Source organism: Saccopteryx bilineata, chromosome 3, assembly GCF_036850765.1.
Source record: "Saccopteryx bilineata isolate mSacBil1 chromosome 3, mSacBil1_pri_phased_curated, whole genome shotgun sequence".
Classification (NCBI taxonomy): Eukaryota; Metazoa; Chordata; class Mammalia; order Chiroptera; family Emballonuridae; genus Saccopteryx; species Saccopteryx bilineata.
Window position 1 is genome coordinate 206,435,493 of NC_089492.1, and position 24,009 is coordinate 206,459,501.

At 42.2% G+C, this 24,009-nt stretch overlaps 1 protein-coding gene across 3 annotated transcripts in view; it reads right to left on the reverse strand.

Moving 5' to 3' along the window:
- The window catches only part of TGFBR3 (transforming growth factor beta receptor 3), a 234,539-nt gene that overhangs the window by 185,565 nt on the left and 24,965 nt on the right, over nucleotides 1–24,009 (reverse strand). For 2 of the 3 annotated variants that reach the window (XM_066268636.1, XM_066268633.1), the window contains exon 2: nucleotides 20,246–20,425. In XM_066268636.1, coding sequence (XP_066124733.1) covers nucleotides 20,246–20,306 — 61 coding nt within the window. In that variant the 5' untranslated portion in view covers nucleotides 20,307–20,425. Of the gene's footprint in view, nucleotides 1–20,245; nucleotides 20,426–23,271; nucleotides 23,379–24,009 lie in introns of all 3 variants that reach the window. The other variant, XM_066268635.1, reaches the window with a different exon arrangement.

Here is a 24,009-nt window from a genome sequence, read left to right on the forward strand (position 1 = left end):
GGCCGGGAATCGAACCCGAGACTCCTTCACGCCAGGCCGACACTCTACCACTGAGCCAACCAACCGGCCAGGGCAATTCTGAAATTTTTTAGTCTTAGTTTTCCTTTATGCTTTAAAATTACTGAGGCCTCTGAAGAGATTCTGTTCAGATGCATTGTATCTATCAACAGTTTCTATGAATAAAAATTAAAACTGAGACATTTAAAAAATATTAATTCGTTTAAAATCAACAATAATAAATGCACTGCTTTTTAACACAAATAGTATCTTTTATGAAAAATATTTTCTGAAATAGAACATAATTTATATAGTTAGAATAGTGGCATTGTTTTACATTTTTGCAAATCTTATTTCTGGCTTAATAGAAGACAGCTGGGTTTTCAGATCTACTTCTGCATTCAATTTGTTGTGATCCATTGTTCTGGTTGAAGGATATGAAGAAATCTGGCTTCACACAAGGAGAGGCAAATCTTAATAGTCTTTTTACATACTTGTCACTGTTTCATTTTTGATATTATACCTAAACTTAATAAATAAATAGTCATTTCTTAAAGGTCAGCTGCAATGTGGGATCTGAATCACACAATAAATTTTACATACCTTATTATTTTAAATCCATTGCTCTCCCCAAAATACAGAAGGAAAAGTAGTAATTTTACAGCAGAGCATTCTGGCAGACATCACCTTAATCATTAAGTGTTAAAGGTTAACATCACCAGTGATAAGACATATGAATATAAGGTTACCCTGAAGCCCTTAGAAGGGCACATTACCCCTATTGTTTCCTTCCCAATAATGCACACTTTCAAGGCACTCATGAGAGAACATCAGCTAAACCCAAATTGAGGGACATTTTCCAAAACAACTTCTCAGTAACCTTCAAAAGCATCGAGGTTACTGAAAGAGAGAGAACTGTGACAGACTGAGGAGACCAAGGACACATGACAAATAAATGTCATGTGAGATTTAGGGTTGCATCCTAGAACATAGAAATCATAAGTGGGGAAAAAATGGTGAATCTAAATATCAATATATTCTATACTTCAACACTATTGTACAGTTTTCATCATTGTTCTATGGCCATGTAAGATGTTATCGAAGGTGAAGCTGGTTGAAGGGTACATGGGATTGTCTGTACTCCTTGTACAACTCTTCTGTAAGTTTAAAATTACCTTAAAATATAAAGTTTTTAAAAAATTAGTTGCTCATTCTTAAACTATCAAGCTGTGGGATCTCTGACCCACACATGATTTTGTAACATCATGTATTGGTCAGCTGGAAAATAATGGTTCATTGAGTTGTGCAAATATGCCAAATGTTGACACATTTCTAATACAATATAAAAAAAACACATTGCTAATATCTCCATGGGTCTCATCTGAAAAGAATTTAATTATTGAGAAACAGCCACAGTCATGGTGATGAATATAAGTTTTCCAAAACTTTAATTTTTGCTTGAAAAATAAAATTTTATCATTGGCAACAAATTCTGTGAGTTGTTTTCCTTGAAATAACAGACTCACTTTGTTCATTTTCAAAAATGTCTGCCAAATACCAAAGTTTGGATAACCATCGTTTGTCAGTCATTCTTTCAAATAAAATGGTATTCCATGACCAACAAATTAGTTTACACAATTTAAACAATTGCACAACCTTTCCTCAAGACAACCAGCATAGTTTGGAATGTAGATGTGCTATGTTTATACTTCCCACTTCATCATACAGAGGATGAAAAAGACACACACTTGAGAGTTTTTACTGCTTCATCTGGTGTGTGACACCAGCTGTTTCATCCAATATTGCTTTTATACCATCTTTGCAATGTTAACCCAATGAAAAAGACAACATCATAGAATTCCCTCTAAAAATAATTCTGAACTCACAGAGCTCCTGTAAAGATCTCAGATCCATGACCATACTTAGAGAACCACTGGTTTAAAGTGTTAACCTTCAGCTCCCCAATAAAATATACCACCACTATATTAGCCAATACATAAAGTACTAAGAGTCTTTTGCTAAACTTCGTTGAATGTTCACTAAGAAGCAATAGCTGCTTGCTGTAAAAAAACTCAAACAATCTAGCAATAGATCCACTGTCTTTCTTGACATCAGCTATCCCAGGTCAGTGAAACTCTGTTTTATCTAAGAATCTAAAAAGAGAGTGACCTCTCATGCAGTGTTCATGGGGTAGCCTTTGTCTCAACACTGCCCTTTCCCCTCAAAACTAAGTACATTAATATTCAAACTTATTATTTTAGAAAAGTTGCTTCTTTTTATTGTACTCTATGAATGAGACAGAGATATAATTGATTTATTCAATAAATATTAAGCAGCCACATGTGCTAGGGACTGGGGATTTATCAGTGAACTGGCCCTGCCCTTTCTCTCAAATGACATACTCAAGGAGGAACCAAGAAGACATGGAAACTCCTCTACTTGAGAATTCTCAAATACATGGAAAGAGCTGATCCAGAGGAAAACCAAACCAACTTGACTTTCATGGAACTTACATCTTAGTGGGGGGGAGATAAATAATAAACATAAAGTAAATTCTAAACATGTTTTAAGGTGACAAGTGCTCAGAGGACAAAAAAAATAGAGCACGATAAAAACCAGAGGTTGAGAAGCACTAAAATTTTAAATAGGGGGGGTTAGGATGGGACTGAGCCCAGAGGTAACACACAAATGAGGAAAATTTCTAATGGGTCATCTCACTCCCTTATTTCTGCGTTTTTCTGTCTCCCTCAGCCCAATCCTCAGTGCCAATACCATCGTTTTGCTTATCCTCCAACTTCTGGCTAAGGGTTAAGTTACTTCAAGAGGAGCAAGGTCTTTCCATCCTGGCTCTAGATTTAGCCCTTCAGCTGTTAAACTGCACTTTTTAAAGCTACTTGAGCCCTTACTCAGCTAATAGCAAATAGTCATTTCCCAAAGAAATGCCCTAACCCAGCTTTTCTCTGCTGAATGCATACAGCTAAACAGCAAACTCATTTCACCCATAGTAAGTGTGTTCTAGCTCTCATTCTTTTCCTCAATATGTGGATTTTCTAAATCTTTGGGTTCTGACACTGCCCCTAACTCTGACCTTTAGTGTAAAGGAACTAAATGAAGAGAGCTATGGATAACCCCTGGTCAGCAATAACAGTTTAAGCCTCAGCTAAAGAATATACTTTTTATTTTTTTATTTTTTAGATTTTTTATTTATTCATTTTAGAGAGATGAGACGGAGAAACAGAAAGAGAGAGAGAGAAAGAGAAGGAAGAAGGGAGGAAGGGAGAGAGGAGCAGAAAGCATCAACTCCCGTATGTGCCTTGGCTAGGAAAGCCTGGGGTTTTGAACTGGTGACCTCAGCGTTCCAGGTCGACACTTTACCCAGTGTGCTACCACAGGTCAGGCAAGAATATACTTCTTATAGTACATACTGAGCTGTGAGTTCCTAAAACTTAAAACAATTTTAAAAACTGGGGCACAATCAGCCACTTTAGCAAGTGGCCTTAATTATTTGTGACTGAGCTCACGCTCCAGATGGCCAGAGGGAGTATTAGTTTTCATCACTATTAATGAAGAGTAGTTTGAGGATTATAGAAATATAACTCCTAAAATAGACATTCTCAAACCTAATTCTAATAAAACAGACAAGCATGATCAAAACTGTTCACTTTTGGAGACACTAAAGTCTTCAAAACAACTACTGAAAACAGCAAAAGCAGTGCTGCAAGAAACCCTGATTAATTGGGGGGTATACCATGTTCATGGATGACAAAACAGATGGGACACACTACATAAAGACTATGTGCGCTTTTCATTCTATCAATGGCGATCTTAATCCCTCCCTCTCCCAAATATATTTAATGTAAATAACCATGGTAATTTTAGGGTAACCTTTAAATATGTTTTGCCATTTTAAGAAAATCACTGTTTTAAGTCATTAATTTAACTATCTGTTGCAAAACTATTCATAATTGGCATATGCCAGTAAGTCTTTATATTATAGCACAAAGTTACTTTCCAGAAAAAAAGTGTAATAAGACTAAACAAAATACAGCAGTGAAAAAAAATTATACTTATTTATTTATACAAAGGCTTTATTCCCAACCAAAAATATCTTTCATAATCCCAAACGGCTCTGAGATCTGCACTCCTGTCCACTCCATCAAGTTTCCTGGAGACTGTCTGCCAAAAGGGTTAAAAGTCCAAGGTTGCCACTCCAGACCTGCTGGTTAGGAGGAGGCAAGCTGCCCAGGGTCTCAGGACACCAGCCTCACACAGACTAAACACTCAGAAATAAATTCCTCAACCAGTATATACTCTCACATAAGCTTTTTCAACAGATTCCAACTTAAGTAATAAACAGAAATAATAGATTTTTGTTGAGCCTTCCTTGAGTTCAGGAAGATCTGACAATATCATGAAATAGCTCAACACAGTCCTCTGAAATTTTTCACTAGAATTCTCTTCTCCTGAATCACGTTAATAAGGTACGATTTGGCCCTGGGATTTGTACGTAACTACTTACTCATGGGCTGCTCCAGCCCAGAAGGACAGGAAAGGATGCTGAGGCCTGCCAGAAGGCGGCAGGGCCAGGCCCAGGTTTGGAAGATTTCTAGATAGACATTTTCAAACAGACCTAAATACTAATTAGAAAATAGCTCCCTTATATAACACTCAATTGGCTCTGAGGTAAGTCTGAAATACCAATCTCTACTTTTATCTTTAACTTTAACTGCTCATAGAATCACCAGAACTGGCATTTGGCTCAACAAGCCTCAAATCACTTCCATCTTTAAGAGGTAGTGACTTCTATTATTTTTCTATAATCTGTCAAGCTGAACTGATTCTGGATATCATTATTCTATAAGATATTACACATGTAGCAAAATAATGCAAACCTATTTCCCCCTTCAAACATACGGTATGCCCTGAACTTAAACTGGCATGCACTTGACTTCAATTTGAGATTTCTGAACTCCATTTCCCACATGCAGTAGCAGTTTGCTGCCCTGGGCCAGCTAAACAGTGAGAATGAGAAATTTGACTTGTTTTATTTTAAGAAGGAAAGAAAACCCACTTTTAAGGCTTGATCTTAGTGCTTTTGAACATTTAACACTTAAAACCGGAATTGTTTCACAACAACTAGAGCTCCCTTTCCTCTCTCTAAGAAGAGGTCCTTGGGAAGTATTTAATTAATGAATGTTAAGTAACTGTGTTTCTCTCACAAAACAAAAAACAAAACCTCCAGAAGATGCTCTTTGGGCTCCCCAGCTCTGCAAGGCCACATGATCTCCATCAGCCGATAGCCTTGAGCAGGGAACTGGAAATTTAGGGAACAATATGGCCACAAGCACTTTTACAAAAAAGACAGAAGGGAAGGGGATGGGAGGGGAGGGGAGGGGAGGGGAAGGGAGGGGAGGGGGAAGGAAGGAGAAGGGGAAGAGGGGAGGGGAGGGGAGGGGAGGGGAGGCCAGGAGGGCGAGAGAGGGGAGGGGAGGCCGGGAGGGCGAGAGAGGGCAGGGGAGGGGAAGGGAGGGGAGGGGAGGGGAAGGGGAGGGGAGGGGAGGGGAGGAGGGAAACCTACTCCCCTCTTGGCCCAACTCCAAATGGCAACTGAGCTGGTAATGTCCAGGCTAATCTCTGAACAGCCTTTCTGCCAACTTTCTCCTATAAGAGAAAGTTTTTCAGCATAGGTTTTGCAAATAACCTAAAACAGTTAATTAGTGCTTTTGAATCCATCTCGTACCATTAATGAAACACAGCCAGGCAGCCTTTGATAGAATATTTCCAGAGTCAATTCAATGTGGCAAAACAGTAAGCACAGACTCCCCAGGCACCCGGAGGGCCAAGCTGTGACCTGGCCGGTGACAGTGAAGCCAACCAGACCATCCTGGGGTGATGAAGGTGGGGGTGCTGCTGGGCCAGGTCCTCAGGCCCTGCTCTCAAATTATTTAATTATCAGGCTCCTAAAATTCAAACTATTCCTTCACCCTAAAGACACTCCTTCCTGCTCATGAGTGCAAATTCTTAATTTGATACTTAAAAGTTTGGTATTCCCTCTGGTCCACATTTCCACCTCCCAAAAAAACATTGGTTTAAAAAAAAATTTTTAATGTATAGTTTTAAAATATTAAAATGAATCTCATATGAAAATTCTCTTCTTTCAATCAGGGTCCTGCATAATCTAAGACTTCCCACTGCCACAACCTCGGTCATGCAGGAAATCTCTCTCTTTCTCACTGATGCCACAGGATTCCAGACCGCTCCACATGCATGGCCAGCAGGATAAACACATTTTTAGGAGGCCTCCAAAAAAGCTAGCGGGGGGGCGAGAAGTAAAAATGTTGTTGCATTCCTCCGGACTTTTCTGGTGCAATTTCAAAAACTGAAACACCACCACCTGGTGCCTGTGGCAAGCTCATCACCCTCCCCACGTGCCCATGACAGTGATGAGGTCTGAGAAAGGAATTCAGAAAACCTTATAAACTCACTCAATGGCAAAATAAATAAACAAATGTTATTTTAAAAGGCAATTTTTCAGGCCCAGAGGTTAAATCTTCTTGGTGTCTTATCCCAATTTTTAATAAAGATGGTGTCAAGATACTTATATTAATAACAACTTAGGGAATATTTTTCCCTTCTGGAAAAAAATATGGTAAGTTTTTGAAGTTCTAGCTTGAAGACAGATTATAGGAATGAAGCAGGAATGAGTGAGAAAGCCAGAGTTAAAAACTATATAGAACAACTCCAGCAAAAATGAGCATTTCGCCCTGGCCAGTTGGCTCAGTGGTAGAGCGTCGGCCTGGTGTGCAGGGGTCCCGGGTTCGATTCCCGGCCAGGGCACACAGGAGAAGCACCCATCTGCTTCTCCACCCCTCCCCCTCTCCTTCCTCTCTGTCTCTCTCTTCCCCTCCCGCAGCCGAGGCTCCGCTGGAGCAAAGATGGCCCGGGCGCTGGGGATGGCTCCTTGGCCTCTGCCCCAGGCGCTAGAGTGGCTCTGGTCGCGACAGAGCGACGCCCTGGAGGGGAAGAGCATCGCCCCCTGGTGGGCAGAGTGTCGCCCCCTAGTGGGCGTGCCGGGTGGATCCCAGTCGGGCACATGCGGGAGTCTGTATGACTGTCTCTCCCCGTTTCCAGCTTCGGAAAAAATACAAAAAAAAATAAAAATAAAAATGAGCATTTCTCTGTCCTGGCCAAATAGCTGGGCTAGTTAGAGCATCATCCTGATATTCAAAGGTTGCAGGTTCAATCCCCAGTCAGGGCACACAGTAGGACAGATTGATGTTTCTGTCTCCCTTCCTCTTTCTAAAAATCAATAAAATGTTTTTAAATGTTTTTTAAAGAGATAAGTTGTTCCTCACTTAACATCACCTTTTTTTTAACACCCTTGTTCACCTACCTCATCTCTCCCTGTTACCCACTCAGCTGGTACCATTTCACATCACCTAGTCTACTCAGACACAGTTGCCCTTACCAATATCCCCTTGACATTGGGGACAATGAATCAACACAAGTCTCCTCTGTTGGTCTACAAAGTCACAAAGCAAGAAATCGGAAAGGGCAAAAGAGGCACATCAAAGAAGAACTAGGAAAAAATGCCTTCCTTAACAACGGTGATGATTATGCCCAGGCGTAGCCCCAGCTAATAAACAATAAAGACACACCTGGTTTCTGCAGGTGCCACACAGCTGCAGAGCTAAAAGCATCTGTGGAACTCGTTCCCTCAAACCAATTTCTTCATTGACACATGGGTCCCTTTGACTCAAATGAGTTTCCTGAAAAGTTTTCAAGGTGGCTGTTTCAAAGGCATGCTAAAGCCAAGCTCCCTTTTATGACAGTAAGAATTTTCTAAAAGATGTCTGCCGGCTCTGTGTTACAATTTGTGCATCAAGAAAAAAGAGTGATCTGTACTGTCAAAGGCGGTCCTCAGACCTACAACTTCTACATCATATGAGCCTGATAAAAACCATACAATCTGTGACCCATCAAGACCCAGTAAAACAGAATCTGCATGTGAGCAAGATCCCCAGGTGACTCGCAGGCACATTAAAGTTCAGAAAGCACAGGTCTCATGTGTCTGTTTATCGTTAGGTCATCAAAGGAGGGGTGCACAGGCCTGATGAGTTTTATAAGAAATTAATTTATGTATCTGTAAACAGATGGGTTGAGACCCTTAATAACTTCTGTCACTGCAATGGAAAATGGTCAGAAATTCCCAACATCCAAGCCTTCGTCACCCTTTGTTCCCGACCCTCTCTCTGTCCATCCTGTTCTACCCACCAAACAACAAACATCCTGCTCTCCCCCAGACCCTGCCTGACTTTGACCTAGTAGATTACCAACCTCCTCTGCCTTATGCCCACCACCCGCTGAAAACCCTCCAGCCCCTCTCAGCGTTCTCCCACCTTATGCTCCTCCCAAACGTCACGCCCCTTCCCACCCCGGGCTCCGAGCGGCAGCCCCACCAGCCCCCATTCTTCCCCTCCATGAGTAGCTGCGGCAGAGGGCACTGTCCAGGTCCACATTCCATTCTCAGCAGTCTTTCCCACACAGAAAAATGTCTTGGCTCCTTCTCCACCGACCCCACCACCTTTTCAAATATCTCACCCAAGCCTACAACCTAACATTTATAACTTCCAATTCGAAAAGCAAGGTGGGTATTCCTCATTCTCGGGCAAAATCAACATGACATCCGCATTATAAAACTTTTTTTTTTTTTTTTTTTTTACAGAGACAGAGAGTCAGAGAGAGGGATAGGCAGACAGAAACGGAGAGATGAGAAGCATCAATCATCAGTTTTTTGTTGTGACACCTTAGTTGTTCATTGATTGCTTTCTCGTATGTGCCTTGACCACAGGCCTTCAGCAGACCGAGTAACCCCTTGCTCGAGACAGCGACCTCGGGTCCAAGCTGGTGAGCTTTTGCTCAAACCAGATGAGCCCGCGCTCAAGCTGGCGACCTCAGGGTCTCGAACCTGGGTCTTCGGCATCCCAGTTCGACGCTCTATCCACTGCGCCACCGCCTGGTCAGGTAATATTATAAAACATTTTAAAGTGATCATTTACAGAGAAAAAATTATGCTATTAAGTATCAAGCTCCTTGCTCACACTTAGTATGTAAAAATTAGTTTACACACAACACACTTATTTACTACATCAACTATATTTCTCTGAAACACTAGTTTGGCTATGAAAAACACTTCGGCAAAGGTGGTAGACCCTCCAAACCCATTATCCTGAAACAGGCCCCCTGGGGAATGAAAAGGCTCAAACAAAAATCAGGAGAGTAAGTTGAGAAGAGGGGCCTAGTGACAGTTCCAGGCCAGTCACTCACAGTGCAAAGAAACTTTCTGTAGATGGTTTAAGGGATTTTTCTGTGTCTTTAGAGATAGCTTCTTACTGTTTTGTAGGAGTAATTATCTTTATTGTTAGGTTATGACATAGTGTTCCACTGATATAGGTCCTTATCGTCTTTCCTCCCCAAATGGAACAAATTAAAAGAAAATCACAAAATCATCCTATATTTCATAAGTATATCCCTCCCACAGGTCCTTCCTTCTAAAATCAGCTCCTGGCCACCATCATCTCTTGCCTCAATTATTAACAATAGCCGCCAACCAGTATCCCCAAATGTACCCTTACCCAACAGTCAACTATCAGCCAGAGTGATCCTGTTAAAATATCCTTCAGATCAGATCATTCCACTGCTCAACCCCTCCAATGGCTTCATGTCACTCAGAATGAAAACCTTACAATGGCCTGCAAGGCTTTCCACAGCCCCACAAATACCCCCACAACTAACTCTCTGACTTTCTACTCCAGCAGTCTCCTGGCCTGCTGACTATTGCTTAAGCACTTCAGGCAAACAATAACCTCAGGACCTTTGCATTTACTTTTCCCTCTGCCTAAAATGTGCCCCCAGACACCTACTCAGCTCACCTCCCTGGAGTCTTTGCTTACATTTGCCATAAGCATCTTTCCAGTGAGGACTTTCCTAATCACCTTACTTTAAACCAGGGGTCTCAAATCGCGGCCCAACAAACAATTTTGTGCGGCCCGCAGACTAATCCACGAAGTTCAAAATATTTTGGATAAAATTAAGTAAGCCTAGGGGCCTACTTGTATTTTTCATTTCTCTAGCATCCTAGCTAGATATTAGCTTAGTTAACAGCAGTTGTGATGCGAACTACAGTTTCTGGTCGTTTTGTGACACTGAGTAAATTGCATGTACGATTGTGCTTGTTGTACTGATTTTTTTTTGTTTTCAACTGCAGTGAGAAAAGTGTTGCATAACAGTTGCCTTTTGTAGACCTAGTGCGGCCTGCCGAACGGCTGTGATCTTGCTCTGCGGCCCACATGCTGAGTTGAGTTTGAGACCCCTGCTTTAAACTGTGTACTCCTCCACTAACACACCCTAGCCCAGGCATGGCAAATATATGTCCTGCGGGCCGGATCCGGCCTGCGTAATGAGTTTATGCGGCCCACGATTAAATTTTTAATATTCTCTGCTACTTTAAAATCTCAGCTACTCAGAAGTGGAAGTGTCTTTGATTATTGGAAATCAAGATATTTAAGAAGATAGTGATACGTGGAAAAGAATTCCACGTGTGACTAATCTAGGGTTAACTTCCCAATAATTGGTCGAATGGATTCGTGATACTTCTTTATTTTTTTTAAAAATTCCATTATAAAGATTTACAACTTTTGTACTCGTCTGTATTTGATATGAACTGTTTGATGTTTAGTAGCGATGTGAAACCCACATTCTTTTAGGTGGAGTTTGCCAGTGCGCACCCAAGGTCAAACAATTCGTTATTTTTGTGGTCAAGTGTGCTGAATCAAGTGGCATTGTAGCATAGACAATAGCTACAGTTGATAACTGAAAACGTGTCCAGGCTGTTTGTAAACAAAATAATTGTTTTATTTGTGATATAACCCCTTCAAGCTCATTCTATTAATTAAATATTGTTTTGATTGATTGTGATACAGTTTGGATATTTATATGATATGTAATTATATTTTTATTAAAATATATTTTTATTAAAATATTGTATATTAAATTTTTTTCACTCACATTTATTCATAAACAAATTACATAATAAAATTTGTTTACTTAAACGAATTGTTTTTGCATTTAACTTTTTAATTTTAATATTTCGTCTGGCTGGTGAAAACAGTTTTCTTTCTAACCTGGCCCGGGGAAACTGTTGGCCACGCCTGCTCTAGCCCCTTTGCTTTTTCTCCATTAAACCCACTAAGATTTCTGTATTTTTTAGTTTGTTTCTGGTCTGTCTCTCCCCGCTAGCATGTAAGCTTCATGAGGACAAGGATTTTTGTCCATTTTGATCACTGCTCTACCTCCAACACCTGGAATACTATCTAGAATGCTCAATAGATGGCTGTTGAATAAATCAATCAATTAACACTTTAGGAAACTTAGCCGTGTTAATAGAAGGTGGAAAAAACTCACTATTTGCAGTAATTGTACAGTCTCCTGTTTCTGTGCCTCAGGAACTAACAAAATAACTGAGACTCAGTGGGCAAAGTTTGCTGACCAGACTACAAGTTCTCATCTAAACATAGCAGTGATGTAAAAGCTGAAAGAAACAGTATAATAAATGGTTCTTTCCTCTAACTCACAAGAAAGGGGAGGGCAGGAGGCATGGGGCATTTTGCTTCACCGTGCAACAACGAGACAACGTAGCTGGCATGCACAGATGCTTCCCACTGGAAAAGGTGGCTGCAGGAAAGTGGTACAGCAGCTGGTGGCATCACTGACGGAAACAACAGAGTAGGGGCCAGTGCAAGAAGCTGGCGCTCCGCTCCCCCCTGAGCCTGTGCTGCCCGGCATCCTTTAGATCAGGGCTGAGGGTAGCGAGGGTGGGAGCTATTACTCCTGATGTCCCTAGTATATGTCTAGACTAGAACTAAGTCATTCAGGCATGTGAGGACAAAGGGAAGCAACACAAAGAACCAAAGCAGTGTGAATGGAACTTTTTCCTTTTGCCTAGCTAACACTTATCACTATATGGTTCCCTTCATTGCCAACACAGAGAGTAATGTTAAGGGGGAAAAAATCAACATTTTCCTTTGAAAGCAGTAAGATTTTCCACATTCCACTCTAGACCTTTTTTTTCTTTTTTTCAGATTTCTCCAAGTTGGCAGGATAGGGCAGGAGAAAAGCTTGGCCTCAGTTCTCAGATCACCTGCTGCCTCCTCCGTGGAAAGAACATGGTGAAAGCAAGGGCATTTTTCAGCCCTCTAGAATTCCACCTCATTTACAGTCTTCTCTCAGAAAACAAAAATATAACTATATTGGACTTCAGGATAAATCTTTTTGTGGCCACTCTGACAGACACTGTTTTAAAGAAAATGAAAGTCAGCGGCTCACGTGGATGCAGAGCAGGCCAGGCAATCTTCCGAGAGGGGCAGGCCCTCGATGCCCTGATGCCCACATGCAGGGCCGGTCCTGAAGGAAGGCCACACATGGAACACTTTCTGGGACACTACCTGCTCCTGCCAGCACTTCCAAGTATCCAAGCCAGGAGCTCAGAGCTCTATCAATGATTCAAGGTGGCCTCAGAGTATGAGAAACTAGTTATCAAAACAAACTAGCTTTAAAATAGCCTAATTTCCTATATGTATAATATATGAAAGTATAAGCTTTGAGCAACTGAACAGCTGTGTGTGCACACACAGATGGTTCTGTCCTACTGAAAATATTAATCAGTGTTTATAAAACAGACCAGTGCTGGTGTCCTAAAATAAATCAGGAATCTAGAAAGCAGGGTGGCAATGATAAAACCTAGGATAAGGATACAAAGGAGAGAAACCTGGGTTCTGCTGATTTGTCTGACATCAAATCTATGTATAATCTTACTCACGTTACCAGTAAATATACTGCTCACCAAATTAGGGGATATTTCAAAGTGAATATGGAGTGATAACATATCCCCTAATTTTTGTGAGCAGTGTATCTTTCTTATGCCATACACACATTACTATCTATTAGTACACTCTCCTTGCAAATGAAAAATAAAAAAGGCCTTTAATTAGATATAATATCATATTCCACCCCCACCCACACCCACCCAGGTCCATCCAGGGTAAGGGAATCTTTGAGAAACAAACTCATCTTTTTCTTTACTACTACTAACTGCCCCAACTATGTGTGCATGTGCGCATGCATGTATACTTTTCTGTGTAAAAACATAAAGCAGGCAGGGAGCATGACCTAAAATGCAGGCCACTCTATCTGCTCTGGGTTTCTTTTTTTTTTTTTTTTTTTTTTTTTAATGCAGTGCTTTGCTCTGTAAAATAAACAGAAAGTTGGCACCGTGCTGATAGCTGGCATCACAATTGACGTCTCTTTTCCTTGTGTATCCAAAAGTGGAATTAAACACAAAAGTGGTTGTAAGAATCACCTAACAACAATAATAATCACAGACCAAATCAACTGGCTGTGTCAAGAGATGTAGGGGTTGGCATGAGAGGGACTTGTTGGATTTGCTTTGAACTTTCAAGCCTATCCCTCCTCCACCTGCTCCTTCTCTGGCGGCGGTCCCCACTGGCACTCACCCCACCTTCCTGGCCTGAGGAGCTGCAGCCTCTGATCACTCAGTTGGCAGAGGGGAGAAAACTATGGCAGAACCACCTCTGGGGTCCTCGTGCCGTTCATCTCAAGTCCAAGAAAAATGAGGCCAGTTCCTTCGGGTAGCACAACAGGGAAAGCACGAACCCTGGAGTGGCTTCCACTCTGCTGGGCACTAGTTTCAAGGCTGTACATAAAATGACCACTTTAACTTTTAAAAATGGATTTGTCTCTCATTATACAGTATATCTTTCTTCTCTGAGCCTGTTTCCTCATTGATAACATGAGTATAATAGGAGGAGGAGGAGGGGTGGCAGTGGTAATAATTACAAAAACAGTGACAAATAGCTAGCTCCTTGGGTCTCTGCGAGGATTAAACGCACTGGCGCATGTGAGGTGCCCTGCAGAGGGCCTGGCTGGTGCTGTCTCCAGTGCTGCTGAGGGTACCCTGCTGCAGAGAGACCGTCAGACCCGTCAGAGCAGTCTGCCTGCAGAAGTGTGCCAGGCTCTGGTCTGACCAAGAGTTGAACCATCTCTCTGAATTGCTTTCTCTAGGTTCCACTACTCTTTCTAGAAATGGAAAAATGAAAAATAAAAAAAAACTTGCCTAACCCAGGAACTGCTCTAAGAATAAAGTGAAATACTAGGTATAAGAGTGTTTTGAAAACTATAAATAAAATAGTATTACAGGCATACCTCAGAGATACTGCAGGTTCGGTTCCAGACCACCACAACACAGCGAGCTGTAATCTTTTTGCTGTGGAGGGCCTTATCTTCAACATGTAAAACACACAACATCTGTGAAGCACAGTACAGTAACGTGTGCTGGACTGTTAGTTTAGCCTCCCCCAAGGCTGCCAGCTTGTCCTGTTCTAAACCACGTACTAACCAGACGGTTGTCCCATGGACACAAAATGTTCAGAGTTTCTCAGCAGGAAACAGCTTCAACTAAAACATCTCCATTTCCCTGTGGACTATACCTGGAATTCCAGGTACATCCAGGAGAGATAAAAACAAATATACCTGCACAACAGAAATGCACATGTAGGTTGTGGGCAAGCCTCCAAACAGATGCACCTGGGCACCAAATACGGCGGAATGCGGAAACAGCAACCTATGAGCACCCCATGGCACGGACGCCAACGGTGGTTCTGCAGAGTCCACCTCAGCAGCACCCCCTGACCTGGCCCAAGAGGCCAGTGGAGTACAGACACATCTATCCCTCCCAACCCCACCGATTTCCCTGAATTCTATGTGTGCCTCTTTTTCTCATTATTAAGGCTCCTGGGATCACAGCCCTCCCTAACTCTGGCAAGCCTCAGAGGCAGCAGTTAATATTTTTTAAAGATGTGTAGCAGAAGTTTTTAAAGTGAAAACTTAGTGAGCCGTAGCCCATAGGAGCAAGCATTTGTTTTTTAAACTTCCCACTTGTCTTAGAGAGATTACAGGATCTAAGCTAAGGTGCCAAAACCCTACGATAATTTCTAATCAGGAGGCGTTGCAGTCCTGACACTGCTCCTCTTCCCCAAGTGTGTAACCTCCGTCCCCACGATGCCACACCATCACCAAGAACGAGGGAGGGAAGGGAAAGTGTGACTTCTGTCAAAGCAAGCCCTGACCCTGCGATGTGGCTTGTTCCCTAACCCCCCACCCACCGCCTCCCTCACCCTCAGCCTGGAGCAGAGAGGGAACTGCTTTCGCGGAAGGCCCAGCCAAACCCGCAGGGCTGGAGAAGCAGTCCTCTACTGTTCTCACTCGGGCTCACTTTTGGTGCTGCGCTGTGCCCTGTCCCTACCTGGCCGCATAGCCTAAGGAGCCCCTTTGCAGCCCTCAGGCCTCCTGCCACCAAGAACTCTACAGCAGAGCTTCATGGCCCCGTCAGTGAAGTGAGAGGACAAATAAAGAAGGCCCGTTACTTGAGGTTCCTTTGGTTCTGATGACTTACATATGTCTCTTCTGAGGCCAGAGGGGTTTACTCTGGGTCCAGGGTGTCTCATGGAACTACAAAACCAAATGCAGAGTTGTTAATTTCACACTCATGTTTTCCTACACAGAAGCTCCACTGGAGTGGGTGCTGGGCTGGATTTGCGAGAGCCCAACTGCCTGGTTCAAGTCCCAGCTCTGGACTTATACAAATGCTTAACCATGTTGAGTTTCATTTTCCTTATTTGTAAAATACAGATGGTGATAATAAAACTAACACCCACCTTACAGTTCATCTTATAAAGACAAAACAAATGAGCCGGCAGAGAGCAAGCCCTTGATCAGTGGCAGCCAGGCACTTCTACTATATTGTCCTTGAAGCAAATGGGGCCATATTCTCAGCCTCACTTAAGTACACCGTTTGAATTCTCAGATTAACAATGTATGCCTTTGGCTACAGGGGAATGGAAGAAGAGAGATTCCAAACCTCAAAATGATAACCACAAGCTTCATTCTGGCATTTATTTCAGGTCCCACATTATCTACTCCCATCCTTCCTTCCAAACAGACCTCTTGCTACATTTGCCATACATTTTCCAGTTCATCCGCTTTTTTGTTTTTGGTTGTTTTTTTGTTGTTTTTTTGTATTTTTCCAAAGTTAGAAGTGGGAAGGCATTTGCAGTCAGACAGACAGACTCCCACATACACCTGACTGGGATCCACCTGGCATGCCCACCAGGGGGCGATGCTCTGCCCATCTGGGATGCCGCTCCATTGCTGCTGGAGCCATTCTAGTGTCTGAGGTGGAGGCCATGGAGACATCCTCAGCGCCCGGGGCCAACTTTGCTCCAATGGAGCCTTGGCTGTGGAAGGGGAAGAGAAAGACAGAGAGGAACGAGAGGGGGAAGGGTGGAGAAGCAGATGGGCGCTTCTCCTGTGTATCAAACCCAGGACTGGTATCAAACCCAGGACTTTCACATGCCTGGCCAATGCTCCACCACTGAGCCAACCAGCCAGGGCCCAGTTCATCCATTCTTTAAGAACACATCAAGCACCTAAGGGCCATGTACTGTGCTAGTCATGTTCTCCCATCTAATCAATCCAGTGCCTGCCTCTCCTTTGGTTCTGCCAGCCTGCATGGTAGAGCATGAACCTAGCGCTTCCACAGGCCTCCCTAACCACTCCTGCCCAGCAGGGCGGGCTTCCCATTCTCACCCCTTTGACGTCTTCTGGCTTTTACATGGCACTCACCATGCATTAATTATTTTGTTATATGCTTATATTTGACATGCCTAACTAAAGAATAAGTGACTCACAGGAAGGGATAAATCTTACATTTCTCTGTATATCCCTAGTGGCGAGTATTATGCTTTGCACTTAGCAGGGACTCAATATGTGATTCACTGGATGTTCTGAGATGGCACAGAGCAAACCTATCATTCTTTTTACTTTATTTTTTTAAATTGATTTTAGTGAGAGAGGAAAGGAAAGAGAGAGACAGGAACATTGATCTGTTCTTGAATGTGCCCTGACCAGGGATCAAACCAACAACCTTTGTGCTTCAGGACAAAGCTCTAATCAACTGAGCTATCCAGCAAGGGCCCTTTATCATTCTTTACAAACAGACACCCTTCTGAGCAATATTGCTGCATAGACTTAAAGGCTCTATTTACAGACCTAGACTAAGTAGGTTTATGGTTAAACCTGCCACCTCAATGCATGACCTTGAGGAAGTTGCTTAACCTGTCTGTACTTCAGTTTCCTCATCTGTAAACTGGTAATACACAAAGTACTGATACTCTTTAAGGCAGTTATGAGAATAAAATGTCATAATACTTTGAACAGAGGCTGGCATACAGTAAGTAATTAATTAGTCTGTAAATATTCACTATTATTATCGTTACTACTATCTTCTTGAAGTTCAACTCATAGACAATGTCCCAAAAAACATTTTGTAAAGTATGCTAAGCCCATACAGAAAGCTACCGGATATCAGTGCAGGGAAAACATTTCTCCCCTCTTCATTCATAGGTTGTTCAAAAACATCTCTACTTCTGTATTATTGATCAGTTGCCTCTGGTTATTAGAGAATCTGTAATTCCTCTGTACCTTCAATTTTACTTTACACCTCAGCAGAGCTGTAAGTGTGTATACAACTCAAAATTTTACTATGGTCTGAATGAGGACAGAAGGTCTTAAGCAAAACTGATTCACTATCAAATATACATCAAAGCTGTATGTACAGAGCCATCAAACTCAGCACTTTCCCATGAAGTACCTTCTTCAGTTATGTTTTTCAGTCTGTTCCCGGAGTCAATGAAAACAGAAAATTCTGCCTCAAACCCATCAGGTATGATATACATCTTGTCATCAAAACAGCTCATTTTCCATCAAGACATTTCTCTCTCTCTCTCTCTCTCTCTCTTTCTGCAACTACTTTTCAATGAGATTTTAATTAAGATCAGTTTTAATGCACAGGCAAGTAACTCTTCAATCCTGAGACAAAATGAAACTGCTGACAGAGAGAATGAGCAGTTCAAATTCACATACTGACAAAAAAAAAAATAGTGACTTTCTTTCAAGATATTAGCAACGAGGGGGACTTTCAGCTTTCCAATCTCATAAATCAAGTTCGGCAAACTGGTTTTTACTTAGTCTGTGCCTATACACGACTGCTAGTCTGAGTCTACTGGAGCCTCAGTTGGTGGTCTGGCTCCTTCGTTACAGCAAGAGGTTAAGGTAAAAACCTGGTTCCACTGACTGCCAGCCACATGATACTGTGTAAGCTATCTAATCTCTCCATATCTCATTTCATCACCTGCAAAATGAGAAAAATAATCACACCTACCTCAGAGTTGTGACTAAATGAGCTCATGAAATAAGAATATCTTATTCATTGTTATATTCTATAGTTATTTAATCCAGTGTCTGAATGTAGTGCACACTCAATAGATAGATGGTAATTATCATCGCTATCATCTCAACTATATGTGAATTCAACAGCCAAAACCAAGAGGCTAATCATTGTTCAAGTCAATGTGTTCGAAACAAGACAGTTTCAAGAACTGATCCAACAAAATCATTTTATGTAGCCCATTACAGAACAGACACAAAGGAAATCACAACATAATAGATCAAATTAAGCAAATCGGCCCTGGCTGGTTGGCTCAGCGGTAGAGCGTCAGCCTGGCGTGCAGGGGACCCAGGTTCGATTCCTGGCCAGGGCACATAGGAGAAGCGCCCATTTGCTTCTCCACCCCCCCCCTCCTTCCTCTCTGTCTCTCTCTTCCCCTCCCGCAGCCAAGGCTCCATTGGAGCAAAGATGGCCCAGGCACTGGGGATGGCTCCTTGGCCTCTGCCCCAGGCGCTAGAGTGGCTCTGGTCGTGGCAGAGCAACACCCCGGAGGGGCAGAGCATCGCCCCCTGGTGGGCAGAGCGTCGCCCCTGGTGGGCGTGCTGGGTGGATCCCGGTCGGGCGTATGCGGGAGTCTGTCTGACTGTCTCTCCCCATTTCCAGCTTCGGGGGGGGGGGGGAATTAAACAAATCAGGTTGGCAGTGACCCTGACTGCCAACACGAGGACAGTGATGTGGAGGATCTAAAATTCTTACTTAAGCAACAATGTTCCAACCAAGTCATTTGTTTCCTGTCATTTCTAACCTCATATCCTGATGTACATTTCAGCACTTTTTAAAAAGTTACATACCAAAATACCTGACATAGAGAAACTTAAATACCTTGTGAGCAGCCAGCCTATGCTACTAATGTCTCCTCTAGCTAGAAGATCTATTTCTTGTAATAAAGAATAAAAAGGCCTGACTGAGCAGTGGCGCAATAGATAGAGCGTCAGACTGGGATGCAGAGGACCCAGGTTCAAGACCCTGAGGTCTCCAGCTTGAGCGCGGGCTCATCTGATTTGAGCAAAGCCCAACAGCTTGGACCCAAGGTCGCTGGCTTGAGCAAGGGGTTACTCGGTCTGCTGAAGGCCCATGGTCAAGGCACATATGAGAAAGCAATCAATGAACAACTAAGGTGTCGCAACGAAAAACTGATGACTGATGCTTCTCATCTCTCTGCATTCCTATCTATCCCTATCTATCCCTCTCTCTGACTCTCGCTCTGGGGTAGGTGTGATTATTTTTCTCATTTTGCAGGTGATGAAAAAAATGGCTTTCTTGAAATTCTTATTTAGGTAAGAAAGTAAATGTAATTTATGTATGTAATGAAATTAAACAGAACTAAACATTAGTATATTTGTTCTCTACCTATCTCAACACTGAAGGTTAGTTAGGTATCTGCATCCCTGACATTAGAATGTCTAGCACGTGGCCTGACCTGTGGTGGCGCAGTAGATAAAGCGTCGACCTGGAAATGCTGAGGTCGCCGGTTCGAAACCCTGGGCTTGCCTGGTCAAGGCACATATGGGAGTTGATGCTTCCAGCTCCTCCCCCTTCTCTCTCTGTCTCTCTCTCCTCTCTCTCCCTCTCTCTCTCCTCTCTAAAAATGAATAAATAAAATTAATTAAAAAAAAAAGAATGTCTAGCACCAGTCTATCAAAATGTAACATAGACAAACATACTACATATCTGCATAGAAGTTAAATATTTTATTTCCCTGAAGAACATAAATACTCAAGTTCTACATAAATGTCACATGGCCTGAATTTTCCTAAACTTAAGAGACTGTGGAAAAATATATCAAAAAATATATAATAAATATGCAATGTATATTATGCAACTTACCTGCAGTAGCTAAACAGGAACTCATTAAGGCAAATATGGCAATCATATGATGAGAAGTCATTTTTATTTCTCCAAAAGCGTGTCCTGTTCAGTCACCTCAGCCTGCAGTTCTTCAGATTGTAGACAATCTCTGCAAATCAGATGTGGCTTTGAAATCCTTCTTTCCAATTTTCAAATTGTCTGTAATAATAAACATATTTCAAGAAGAAAACTTAATGCAGTAATGTCTTTTCATAAACACAGATTAGGGCAAAATGAAGAACTTCTAAAGAGGGTAAGATAAATTTATCTTAGATTTATGCCAAAAGAGCACTCAAGCAATCTGAGATGGGGGTAATAATTACTTAATAAAGGTTTTTATAGCAAATACTTTTGCAAAACTGTATTTACTTTTGACATGTTAAGTCTTTGATTTTATATATAAAACTTTCAAGACTATAGAAGAAAATCAAGGTGCACCTAATATAACATCACCAGTTCTATTGTGGCACTACAGCAATCAACGATACTTGAGTCATGAATTCCCTAGTGCTGACAAGCAAACACAGACAGCTCTGATTACAGATCCAATCTAATGTTATAATGACAGTTATCATAAGCATCAAATTAAAATAGATCTAGAATTAGTTTGAAAAATAACCATTAAAAGTCAAGATTTGCCCTAGCTGACTGGCTCAGCTGGTTAGAGCGTCATCTAGATACGCCAAGGTTGCAAATTCAATCTCTGGTCAGGACACATACGAGAATCAATCAATGAATGCAAATATAGGTGGAGTGAGAGGTTAATGTGCGTGTGTGTCTCTCTTTCTCTCTCTCTCTCTCCCCCTTTCTTCTTCTCTCTCTAAAATCAGTCAATTAAAAAAAAAAGGCAAGATTTTTTTTTTCAACTGTTTGTCAGCATGTTAATAGGAGAAAAGCTTTCCCCCCGTCTTTTAGCCATCTGAAATTACTTGGTTATTGGACTAAATGATTCACAGGTCCTTTCTAACATTTGCCTATCAAGAATTTTGATTGGCAAGTTTTGTGGTGATTTGCTTAACTTGAATATCCCTCACAGCCCTAAAGATTATCTCAGTTACTCCAAAAGATATTTTCCAATTCTATATAACTGAGCCTGGCACAACCACAGAAGTTGTTCAATTCAACAAATATTGAGCACCTACTATTTTCCAAGCATTGTTTAAGGACATGATTCCTTCCACCAAGAATAAAAGTTACCAGCCTGATCTGTGGTGGCACAGCGAACAGAGTCTCAACCTGGCTCACTGAGGTCCCAGGTTTGAAACTCAACATTACCAGCTTGAGTGCAGGCTCATTTTGCTTCAGCGTGGATTACCTACATGATCTCATGGTCGCTGGCTAGAGCCCAAAGGTCACTGGCTTGAGCAAGGGATCACTGGCTCAGCTGGAGGCCCCTTACAAAGCACGTATGAGAAGCAATCAATGAATAACTAAAGTGACACAACGAAAGTTGATGCTTCTCATCTTTCTCCCTTCCTGTCTTTCTCTCATGTAAGGAAAGGGGGGAAGGGAGGGGTTTTAAAAAAAAAGAATAAAAGTTACCCAACACCTGGATAAAAGCACAAACACCCTGACTGATCTAAACCCTGGGAAAGGCTACATCAAGGCATTTCCAGGAACCATTTCTAATAGCTGGGGACTGCAGCTTTATTACCCTCACCCAGGAAATACCATCCACAGAACCAGCTTGCTACCTTCAGAGACAAAGCCCGTTTGGGCACTTTTAGATTCAGTACAACACTATAAAAACAATAGCAAAATGAGTTTCTAATTAAGTGTTCGTAGTTCACTGCATTAAGTATTAAGAGAAAGATATTTAACATGGCTCTTTACAGTAGTAACACTAACTTCCTATGAGAAGGAGGGAGAGGATTAGGGTAGTTGTGTTACTGTAGGAAGCTAGTTAGGTTTTAACAAAAGAGGAGGGAGCTAAACTGGCTAAACCTAATTAAGTCTGGAAGCTACAGCTTCACAGACACCCCAGGGAACAGCCGCATCCTTTATCAAAGGGATTTAATCCCCAAGTAGGCAGGAAAGATTGCTTTCCAATCTCCCCGGGGAATAACTGGCCTAGCCAGCGTATTACAAGAGGGAAGGATAAATAGTAAAAGGGGAAGTCCTGTGCTGGGCGCATGTGCAGTAGAAACCAAGACGGTGCAGGGGGGAGGTCCTTTTACCATGTACATGCGCAGTAAACGCCAGATGAGAAGCAGAACTTTGAGGCATGCATAGTAGCTTAAATGGCAACCATACCCGGAAGGAATCTGACCTGGGAAAATCAGGGGAAAGGATCAGATAGAATAAGGACACGGAACCCTGGAAGATCCAGTAAAGGGACTGGAGAGAGGGAGCACCCAGAACAACCCTGCAAAGAATTAGGAATATGATTGGTTAGTTTGAAAGAAAGCTTACTAGCTCAGCAGTAGAGCGTCGGCTTGGCATGTGGAAGTTCTGAGTTCAATTGCCAGTCAGGGCACACAGGAGAGGCGCCCATCTGCTTCTCCACCCTTCCCCCTCTCCTTTCTCTCTATCTCTCTCTTCTCCTCCTGCAGCCAAGGCTCCATTGGAGCAAAGTTGGCACCGGGCGCTGGGGATGGCTCTATGTGGCCTCTGCCTCAGGCGCGAGAATGGCTCCGGCTGCAACAGAGCAACATCCCAGATGGGCAGAGCATCACCACCCCTGGTGGACATGCAGGAGTCTGTCTGACCCTCCCCCACCCCCGCTTCTCACTTGGGAAAAATACAAAAAATTTTAAAAAGAAAGAAAGCTTACTTTTTTCCCAACCCAAGGAAATATAATCAAAGCTTACCAAAGGCCCCAGGGGTCATATTCTCTCTCAGTAGCAGCCCTGCAGGCCTGGGTGTGGCAGCCACGCACCATAGTGCCCTTCCAATAAATCTTGCCACTTCACCTCATCATATCCTCCTATATGTGTATCCTTAAAATATGTTTCCTGAATACCGTGGAAAAACCCTATTTCCAGACCATGCCAGGGCCGACTTACCTTGGTCCCGGTCCACATCAGGCAACAGTTGAAGGGCAGTGATGGGAGGAAGAGGAGACTTCACCATCTATACCATTTTTACACCATTTAGGTTTTGAAATTATTGCCTATGCAGAAAGAGTAACAATAAAGCTCTAATTTCAATAAGAATATTTTAAACACATCTTGAAACTAGATTATTATCACATAAGTGCAGGAGGCACTGTGGTTTGATATTAATGTATGATGCTAACTAAAAGACTATTATGGCCTGACCTATGGTGGCACAGTGGATAAAGCATTGACCTGGAATACTGAGGTCACCAGTTCAAAACCCTGGGCTTGCCCTATCAAGGCACACATGAGAAGCAACTACTACAAGTTGATGTTTCCTGCTCCTCCCCACCCCTTTCTCTCTCCTTCTCTAAAAATAGATAAATAAATAAATTATTTTTAAAAGATTGAAAGTAAAAGCCTACTATGAATAGAATATGGATTTGAATGGCAGTTAAAAGCCTGCCTAGGTTTGAATCCATTCTACCACCTACCAAATTGGTGATGTTGGGCAGATTGTTCTGTATACAAGAACCTATCCTATAGGTTAATATGAAGATTTAGTGCATGCACGTACACACACACAGACTGCTCATTAATATATAATAATACTTAGAACAGTGCCAAGCACATAATAAGCAATCAATAAATGTTAGCTATTATTACCACTATTTGCCCATTCTTTTCTGAGGTATACAGGGTGGG